At 25.6% G+C, this 11,408-nt stretch overlaps 1 protein-coding gene across 1 annotated transcript; it reads right to left on the bottom strand.

Annotated features, from left to right (window-relative positions):
- Positions 1-1,901: 1,901 nt before the first annotated feature.
- LOC111038476 (UPF0668 protein C10orf76 homolog) lies at positions 1,902-11,319 on the bottom strand. Its single transcript, XM_022321601.1, has 15 exons — positions 11,302-11,319; positions 10,070-10,174; positions 9,279-9,341; positions 9,067-9,207; positions 7,842-7,983; positions 7,111-7,244; positions 6,903-7,058; positions 5,685-5,851; positions 4,762-4,971; positions 4,484-4,698; positions 4,145-4,377; positions 3,735-3,861; positions 3,379-3,454; positions 3,237-3,315; positions 1,902-2,330 (listed from the first exon to the last, which is right to left on the bottom strand). The coding sequence occupies exons 2-15, from the start codon at positions 10,151-10,153 to the stop codon at positions 2,103-2,105; spliced, it is 2,055 nt and encodes a 684-aa protein (XP_022177293.1). The 5' UTR covers positions 10,154-10,174; positions 11,302-11,319; the 3' UTR covers positions 1,902-2,102.
- Between the last annotated feature and the right edge of the window lie 89 nt (positions 11,320-11,408).

Below are 11,408 nucleotides of genomic sequence, written 5' to 3'. Positions count from 1 at the left end.
AGAAGTCACATTTTTATAGCAAATATGTCTCTATTGTTAGGTGAAAAAAAACGTCAACACCTTTTATTCTTGTAGTAAATACCAAAAATTGAAAATTAGGATGCTGTGTATACAATTTTAGTGATCAATGAAAAATTATAATATATAAATATAATAATATTTAATATTATATATAATACATAGGTATTTGATTTTATTCATAATTTATTTTTATCAATACAGAGCAATTGGTGTTTGGTCATACAATATATTATAATATTCAAGCTGTATATTATTCTGACTTCACCAGTACAAAAAATACAAAATCATAATATACAGTGTTATTTTGATTGTTGGAGTACCTCTGTTTAGTATGAAACCTTCATACCTTATAGTCACGGATAAATCAGGATCGGTTTATTTGTATACATTGTGAACTGATTCTACTGAAATGGACTATTTATCTGTGGTGGATTAGATATAGCACTACCTAGTCCACCTATATTTTTGAATGTGGTTTAAACTACTATAAGTTTTAAAACTTTCATAAAAATCAGTCAAGAGGGGGTTTTTTTGAGTCTATAAGCTATGGACATAAGTTTTGTATTTTGTTGTAGAGAGATTTGAATAACAGTAAATTAAATATTAATTTCTTCATTTAAAAAACCATAGGACGCTACATACTTAATATTATTCTTCTCAATATGTTTTTGTTGACAACTAATAAGTAACTATGACAGCAAAAACCTTATGAAATATCATTCAAAAATAAAAACAGCGTATCCAGCCAAAGAACGAATTTATGTAAAAACCAGATAGAAATGCATGGCGATTAGACTAGTTCGTACTAATTTTCTAAATTTTAATAATGAAGGCAATGGCAACTCATGTTTGTGTAGATAAACTATGTAATAAAGTTAAATAATAAGTTTGATTTCATGTTTTTTGAGTTTCTGTTCTCCCTCATGGATGATAAGGGAGAACAGAAATTTTTATTTGGTTTAATTAGGTTATTTGTTTGTAATTATTTGCCATAAGGCTTAAGAGTAAGGTGTTAGAAAACCTACATTTACATTTTTACATAATATTATACCTATTTTTAAACAATTATAATATGGTATTCTCTTTTTAAAATTTAAAATACCTACCCACGTATTTTTTTGATAGCATTTTTACATGAGTGTTTTTTATTTATAAAATAAGTTATAAAATATTTCCTTAAAAACTCAGAAACAGGTCCATTTTTGGACATTTTTTATGATAGATCATTATCATTGAAAAACCATGTTTACACACATCTTATTTAATGCAAAAAAAATTGTAATCTGGTGTTTGCTATTTTTTTAGTTAAAATTTTTAAATTGTGAAGCATAATATACACAAATTATTGAAAACACCTGTACCAAAAGTTGTTACATCATAGATCTGTGAGATCTATATGATGAAATTATATTAATAATCAATAGTGCCTATCCATGATTATTGACTTTTGATGCGTGATCTGGGTACACTCACTACTGAGAGGTACCGGTAGGTATCATTACATTGAATTTTAGACATGAGGCTATGGTTCTCATAAGTTACAATATTATTGTGTCGAGGCTAAAAAGTGAAGAAAAAATACTGGTGAATGATAAAAATACTGTCATTTTAGGAGAAATTAAAAAAAAAAAATCTGTTTTAATTTGTGTAGAGTTTAGTCTAAATCTAACTCAACTTTAAAAGGTTCATATTATGAACAATTCATTTAAGAAAAAAATAAGTTTGACAAACAGGATTTTTATATTATTTTATAATTTTAGTCAACACCAGATATATAGATATTATATTAAACATAGAATCAATAAAATATATTTTAAAACACACATTTGGTAAACATTTACGTATAGTAATAAATAATAATAAACAAAATACACAACTTATAAAAAAGGTTTAAGAAGTTGAAGAAAAAAATCATCCAATGAGAATTATGTATTAAATTCGTTCAATAATTTTTAATCTTAATTACTTATTGTAAAAAAAAGCAACACAATTAAAAATGTTTTCTACACCGTATTTGATCGTGTTTAAATAAATAGCTTTTGAATACAACATTAATACTGCCTTGTGATAATAAAATATATTTATGATGGATTAGTGTAAAGTGAAAAATTCTGAAGAATTTGTTGAAGATCGGTGTTGGAATGTTTTAATGATTGCCGTGTATCCTTAACTACTTTGCTAACCATTAGTTTGATAAGTGATGAGCTTGACAAATCATGATTGGACTTGTTTGACTCAAAACTTCCCAAACAATCAAGTAGTAATTTCAGTGTCAGTGTGTCATAATTATTTCTTACAACTTCTAAGATCTAAAAAATAATGCAAAGATAAAAAAAAAATGATTTTAGTTCAACTAACTATAATTAATTTTAAAATGCATGCTAAACAATTGCAGTATAGTTTGTTAGTTTTCCTTAAGAGGATGCATGCTTTGTCTTATTCTTACAAACAGACAACATAACACAATGTACATTCTGAGTAATTAATTTAACTCTATTATGTTTAATCTTGGAATGAATTGACCTATAATCAAATTAAGTAGTAAGAATATTGATGACATAGGTTTTTCTTATACTTAAATTTTAAAGCGAGTTATGAGCATTTTAAGATGTACAAACAATTAACTATTTTAAAATGCTCATATTCAGAACGTACAGGGTACTATGTTATGTGTTTGTAAGACGGATACAAAGCATGCGGGTATGGCCTCTTCTTAAAGCCAATTATAAATATATATATTTTTAAGGGTTGATGTTCCTTTATTATAATTTATATAAGTAAACAATGAAAGAAAATTTCCCTATGTTATATTAGTTGAATTCATATATTAATAGCAGTTTTTATAATACATTAGTGTATACTTTGTCCAGCAAAAGATAGCAACTCGCCTGCACATCCAAATGAACACACTCCAACGTTTTGAGGTCTAAATTCTCCCCCCACCAGATCATCATGTGAATACCACGGCGCCAATGGCCATATGAATGCACAGAAATAGACATGTTTTGGTCACTACCCAGTTGCGCTCTCTCACTGGTTAGAGTATAGTTTTTTAGCTTACATTTTTAAATTAAATTAAAATCTTTTTAATTTGTTTCTTTAATTAATAAGTAACACATTGTGGCAAAACAATTGATGATAAGAGATATACAGTAATTTAAAATAATTTACATGAAAAGGCTTAAAGTAAATTAAAGATCAGAATAAAATATTACTTCTTCACCGACAGGTGTAGTCACCGAGTTCTTTTCTAACCAATTATCAATTTTTGGTATATAATGATTGATTATGGCTCTGAAAATTCAACAGTATTATCTCAATAATTATGGCAATAATAACATTTTAAACATATCTTACCTGATATTGATTAAACAATTAGATAATTTTGTAGCAGATATTTTGTGTTCACTGACAGATGAAGAGTTTCTTGATGCTAAAATATATTAAATTATATTAGAATTAATCGTTTAACAAAAAGTACTTTTTTATTAAATTTTATCAAATGTATATTATTTAACTCACAACCACTGATTAATATTCATTATTATTTTTAATAAATAACAGAAAATTGATAACAAAGTAAAATGGTACAAAGGTATAATTTTAAATAATTGTAAAATGTATAATATATATTTATTTTGTAAAATGTATAATTTATATTTATATTGTAAAATGTATAATTTATATTTATATAGTATTTAATAAATACTTACATAAGACATATATATTGTCAAACACTGTATGCATCCTAATAATTTCATAGTATAACTCATCATAACTGCTTGGTGATGGAAGTAGCATATCGCCATAGGTAATGAACAAGTTAAATATATTTACAATCTGTTGAATAATACCATATTAATAAAAGAATATAATCAAATGGTTATACAACATATCAGTGGCGTAGCCAGGGGTGAGGCTGAGGGGGCTGCAGCCCCGCCGAAATGTTAATAAAATTTAAAAATTATTTTAATGGTCTATGGTATTCGATCAAAAACTAAACCACCACTGTGTAAAAAATTGATCAGCCCCCCCCCCCTAAAAAAAATCCTGGCTACACCACTGCAACATATACTTAGTCTTACAACGTTTTTAGTATGTATATAGTTTAAAACATACTCACTTGTATTCCTAAATCATAAATATTCATATCCTGTGAAAGTTGATGTTCATAAGTCATTAAAAATTTTAAAAGCGTGATTAGAGAGCTCCATAAATCTTTCCAATTGTAACACAAACGCACACTATTCCGTTTTTGATAACATATTATGCGATGAATAATGCTTATACATTTCATGTATTGGTCAAGCGGCAATTTTTTCATCATGTGTCCTAACATAAACTCGATCATCAAATCTATAATATGTACAACATTTTGTATGTAAATGATTATTTGAGTAATAATATTAATTATGAATATCATAAAATAACTATGTCAACAGTAAGCACAATGTAATATTACCTAATAGAGCAGCAGCAAGAGGTTTTGGTGACTTGTCGGGAACAAAATTATATCGCCTGGTAGGTGATCTATATAAATCGACTTTAAATTGTAAATTTACATCATGCATTAATGAATTGGCAAATTGGTCATCAGTAATACTAGACAATATTACAAAGCATAGCATTGAGTTATTTGCATTTGCTTCAGTCTTTGTGTCCTGCATTACAATTGAACTAACAAGATGCAAAGATTGATTAGGATTTAAAAACAAATGGTTTAACAACACTTTAATTTACCAATATTGAAAAAATGTGACTAGAAGATTGGAGAATTGATTATCGGATGGCGACTTGAGATCGGGATTATTTGTAACTGCTTGTGTCTGTTGCATAACACTAGGGTGTGACTCATAGTTGTTGGTCGTATGACAATGTGTCAATGTAGTCATAAAGTTTCGGTTATAATGTACAGCTTCATACAATGCAATTAATATTCCACTCATTGACCTTAAATTTAATTAATAAATACATTTAATTATTTGTTTATTAAATAAAACTTGATTAATATTGATTATTTTATTTTATAGTGAAAATTATAACATCCATAGTAAACAAATATAGATTTGAGATTTAACAGTTGTATAGTTAATAAATAAAAAAGTAAATAAATAAATAAGTCCAAAAGTTATATATTTTAACGTTCTTAAAATATGCAAAAAAAAAAATAAAAAGATAATAAGTAATTGTAATTAATAGTAATTTCTTACAATTTATTGAACATTTTTCTTTTGAAAAATTCTATCACTCCCTGGAACTGGTTAGGCCATTGCTCAGGCAATACTTATTTCTATCTCTAGATTTATTAAGTTATCTTTTTTAATTAAATTTATTGTTGACATGTGTTTTATTTTTATTTGAAAAAAAATATATTGTAGTAACTTAGGAATAAAAATATACACATACAACTTTATATTTATGAACTCAATTAACACAATTCAATTATAAAAAGACATCTTTATAATCTTTAATTTATCTATTTTTTTTTTTTATTTGTTGAAAAATGTTTTTGGTACAGTGCCTATAACTTTAAAAGTTTTTAATAACTTTACTAACAGTGTTATAGTAGTCAGTAGGATTAAAAATTAATAATATACTTGTAACTTTGCAAAGCAAAAAGGGTGGATGATATGTAAACAATAATAAATAAAATTAAATGGTACCTGATTTCTTGAGGTAATTCAATATTATGTTCTTCAATAGTTTCTGGTACAAATAACATATTGCTTACAACCGATGTAAATGTATTAAACCATGTGTTGTTTGAGTACTGAGCTATTTCTTCTGATCTATATTGTTGACAAATTTCTTCCAATGACCATCTTATAATCTTTAAAAACAATAATTTAATAACCTACCAATATTTTTGATGGATCCTTAACAATAAAAGGTACCAAATGGGAAAAACAAATGACAATTTTAATAACACGTCGGTTATAGTAATTAAAATTTAATATTAAAATATGTACAAGAATGGGGTTTAGATGCTGCTCGCAGTAGAAGCTAGCAAGTATGATGGAGTGAAGTTGCACTTAATATACTAGGTAATTCTTTTATCATGAATCACTCATTATTTCAAAAAGTATTACAATTTTTTTTATTGTTTCTAGTCATTAAAAAACAAAATTTAGAAAAATGAACATATATTTAAATATTCAGCTATACAAAAATTGAATTTACGATGAGTAGTTTATGAAATAAGTATTTAGAGTTTTGACGAGTAGAGTAGTGGTCAAAATTTGCAGGGTGACTGAGTACCACTCCACTCATCAAAACATTAAATACTCATAAGCTACTAGTCCTAAATTCAATTTGTATGTATGTAAAATACTCAGAAAAATATTTTGTTTTCAAAGATTAAATCAAAACTGTATACTGTTATTTGAAAAAGTAAATAACTTAAAAGTTTAAACTTATTTTGTACTTGCTCAAGGATTATTGTGTTATGTGCAGTATTAAGATACCAAATTACTGAGAATAGGCCTAACGAGCGAATAGTACAGTGCCTTAAGAGCAGAGTTCATTCAAACTTTGATGTTATGCGTTTTATAAATTCTAAGATTTTACGTGACTCAAAGCAGACTTGCTAGAATAATTTTACATCATCTGCAAACGCTAGGAGCCGAGTGTACTTTAATGTACTATTAAATGTTAATGCTATTTAAAAATATATAAAACAGAAGAAAAGAGGTGTTACATCTCGGTGAACAACCGAAGAAATGGGAATTTAATAATTATTAAATATTGTTTGGTATTGTGTTTAATTATTTTCATAACTCTAAAGTTAGAGTAATATACAATATATCACTACCAGACTACATTGTCACCATTATAGTCAATTTTAGAATTGAGCAATGAGTAATAATATATGTTATTATTACCTGACTATAACCATTTAAAGTATCTTCTTTGTCTAACAGCGATAATTTGACAACATATGGATTTGTCTTTTTAGCAGTTTCAACATTCATAAGTAATGTCAGGAGCAAAATAGAATCATAGCCATGATATGTTTGGTATATATTATTTGAAAGAACCTATAACATTTTTGTATTAGTAAGTCGTTAGATTAATAATATTAATTTATACTTCTGTCAATGGTTCAAAAACACTATTTGTCATCAAATGGCGGAGAGCTGGGTTTTCATTGAGGTTGTCGGTGCCAGTCACAATTGTCAGTAAGAATTGTAGACATAAGTCTTTAACAACAACACATTCGGGTTCTTAAAAAAAAATATATAGTTATTAATTTTTAGTTGAAACAAAAATATACATAAATTATAAAAAAAATACATTTATTTTGATTTCCGTTTGAGAACTAATTATTCTTTGTTTTTAAAAAAGTTATTAACAGTAATTTTCACAAAATAAATCAAAATTTTAAGAATTATAATATGGTGATTTGATATACAAAATTATACATTATATTAATATATGATGACAACAATACATTGAATAATATTTTAAGTTTTTACTTAAATTAAATTTGTTTTAGACTATGTTCTTGTTACCAATACTTTTTTTAAACAAATTTTGCAACTTTATATAAAATAAATATTTATTTCTATTTTTAAATAAATGTTATCACATTATCAATAGCAAATAAACAAATGTGTTTTGTGACAACATTTAGTTAATGTTAATACAAGAAAAAAGTTGACAGTATTTAATCATTTTATGAGTTATAGCAGATGAAGTACATAATATGTTTGATCAGTTTGATTAAACTACTGTTGTAGCATTTAAAAAATAAATGTTTTATATTTCGTTATTTGATAAATATTTTATACATTATGTCAAATAATGATAATGTTTATTACCACGTAACATAATATTGCATTTCCCCAATAAATTCTCAAAAATCATATCAGTATCTTTTGGTATCACCAAAATAGAAATAAATTCAAATGTTGGGTTGATTCTAAATTTTTTGTATAAACTGCTCACTAAACATGTCAGCGTCTAAAAATTAAATTAATTATAAATTAATAAATAAAACAATATGTAATACATAAATGAATAAAATATTTTTTAAATATAATTATAATTAGACCTATGAGTTTGGGATCAGTAAATAATATTTTTGGAAGGGGGACTTAAGAAATGTAGGAAGTTGTGGGAGGACAATCGAACATACAATATGTTAATCCAATGAGTACAAAGCCAAAATCAAATTAAAATTAATAAAAAGCTCATTTAATTCACAACAAAAAAATATTCTTATCTATGGGCCAGATAATGTTCACTCACACACCACCATTTAGTGGTCTCTGCCGTAAGTGTTAAACTTATCATTTTTTTAAATTTTACTGACACAATAACTACAATTTATAAATTAATTTATTATACCTATTTTGTCAGGTAGCCACAGGAGAGAACGAGTGAAGAAAGAATAATGAGGTAGTCAAGGTTATGAAAGTTTTTAAGGTGAAATCAAAAATGTCCTGCATGTCACTTATTTGCAATATCTGACCTAAATGGTTTATATTAAGTAATAAAAAAGGTGTAGTAAATTATATTGTCATGTAGACTGTTCCTGTGGTATGTTTAGAATCATACTATTTTGAAGCCTATTTATGATTGGTATATCCACCCTACATCGAAACCATATTTATTTATTTAATTATTAGTAAATGTTTACTCATCATTTTATGTATTTTTACCCACCCATCCAATCACAAATTTGAGACATGTTTCCTAGGCAACATTTTGACACATCATCAGTAAGTCACTGAATTGTTTAATATCTTGAAATCATTGATTGTGTAACAATTTTCATTAAGTATACAATTTTAAAATGTAATATCACTACAAAATTAATAGGATTAACAAAATTTTAATATTTCTGTAAAACAATGATAATTTAACACTTGTATGCAAATATTATAATGTGTTTGTATTATTGCAAGAGAGCAATTAATTAGCACTATATATTATTGTTTGATAACTTAAATAGAATAAACTTATTTCAATATCGGTTTGCTACATTGCGTATAAAAGTATAAAAGTTAAATCTTATACTATAATATTAAATATTAATATTACCTTTAATGAGAATATTATGCGCAATTGATGTTGGCATTCAAATGTTGTGATACATTTGATAAATAAAAGTCTTAAATTATCTTGAAGTGTAATCAATTGTTCAATACTTAATTTTTCTATTTCTGTCTCAATATATGAAATCTAAAATATTAAATATGTACATTAGTTAGAAATAGAAACTAAAGTAAGATACTGAGGAAGCTCATTCATACTTTAGGTTTTAGTAGGAAAAATTCATCCCAAAAATTATCATTGTCTTTTGAGACATCTTCACCCTGTATAAAAAAAATAAATAGGTACACATGCTTAGTTATAATATTATAATGCAGAAAGAATCACTGACAATTCATAAACTAGGTACTTACAGAAAATATTCAGAGAACACATTGATTCAAACATTTCAAAATGAAAAGAACCAGACAATAGTATAATATTATTTACACAAACTACAGGTTAAATTAGTAATTTTATTTTTACAACACTCAGGGGATCATTGCATTTTAAAACTGAAAATTATCACTTAATAGAAATTTTTAGGTAAACCCATGAATAATAAAATTATTAATTAATCAACTAATAGTTATTAAGCAATTTTTAAGTTATTATTGAAGAATAGGGTTCATTTACAAGCAGATTATATTATATTATAATATTTTAAATCACATCATCTCTGTTATGATTTTTAAACTTTCATTTTACAGCAAATTTACTGGTTTTCCTGTTTTTGGAATATTTATGAAAAATAAAACAAAACTGTAAAGGAAAAATTTACAAATATAATGAGCCTATCAATATTTTCCATTTAAAAGTAGAGCTATAAAAAACTAATGTCCCAGCTGAAGAGATAAAATTTAAAAAAAGCAAATTGTAAAACCAAAAATGTCCTATTCTCTTTAGAATTTAAAATATAATATTATTACATATATCAATTTCATTTTTGAATGACTTAATTTGTAACATAGATATTAAAGATCATTGAAAAAATATTACAAGTTTCATTTACCTTAAAAAATGACTCATAAATTTGTACAACTTTTTCTTTGAGCTGTGGCTTAGACCCAGATGTACTTCGTCTACGGAACGCCATGTCTAAAAATCTGACAGAAAACTAAAACAAATAAAAATTGATTATTTTTAATTAGAAAATTAAATTGCATCGTAGTAAATATCATTAAATTTGTTAAAATTATAAACTTGGTAGATGGATTCTCAATTTAAATACCCGGTGTTATAAACTTCAATAATATTCATTTTTAAGAAATAAAATTAATACCTAATTAAATCCTAATAAAAAGTCTTTGGTCAGTATAATAAATGGAATGATAAACCATAAATTACAAAATGCATATGGTCAAATTTTAAATTATATATTTCTCATACAATTATAGTATGTAACTCCTTGGTAGTGATACTACAAAACTACCTACTTATATTGCAAAAAACATTGACATTTTTAGAGAGTAATTATTAAAAAATTGGAAGTTACATACACATTTGGGTGGTTTTTACCAAATATAAAATACAGGGCTAAAATTGTATCCAGTCATAATCTATTTTATTTTAGCAACTAAGGGCAACCCTACATAGACAAAAAAATATTTGTTTTCTGTTAGCCAACAAATATCTGTTTAAGCCCCTCTTTAATATGTAAATTTTGGAAATTCCTTTTGGAATTCCTTCAAGCATCTAATTATTGTAGATAGGTTTAAGTTGTACATGGATTATGAATCAGTGAGGACTTTTTCTTTCATATACCTAAAATACATATTAAATTGAAATCAATAAAATACTATTTTGTACATATTATTATCTAGATAGTAACAAACAAACAAACAACTAGACACAAATACACAATATATCTAAAGGTTATCTATAAACAAATGATATTGTTTCTAACCAAAAATACAAATTATCATCTTAAAAATAAGATATATATGAAACTGTACATGGTTCTAAAATATGTACAATATATAAAAGTACCTACTTACATATTTATTTAGAACATAATGATATTTGTAGGTTGCATAAAAATATTGTTCTCTATACCTAACCAGCTGTTAAATGTTTACATTACGGACAAACATATAGTTCACACTCATTAAATAATATTATAATACATGTATATATGTATATATTATACTACAAAAACAAACTCATTGAGTAACAGTTCACATTGAATGTGTGCACAACACAGAAAACAACAATTTGGCATAATATATTATAAAATAAAGTTACCTTTGGTTTGAGCAAGTGCGTATCACCTAAAAATCCCGATAATCTATAGTTTTGTGCACAATTTTGCTAATACTCAAATAACGTTTGAACAAAATGAGTAAACCAAT

The sequence above is a fragment of the Myzus persicae genome, unplaced genomic scaffold (assembly GCF_001856785.1).
Source record: "Myzus persicae strain clone G006 unplaced genomic scaffold, MPER_G0061.0, whole genome shotgun sequence".
Lineage (NCBI taxonomy): Eukaryota > Metazoa > Arthropoda > Insecta > Hemiptera > Aphididae > Myzus > Myzus persicae.
The sequence above is the reverse complement of the archived record's forward strand: the minus strand, read 5'-3'. Positions and strand labels throughout refer to the sequence as shown.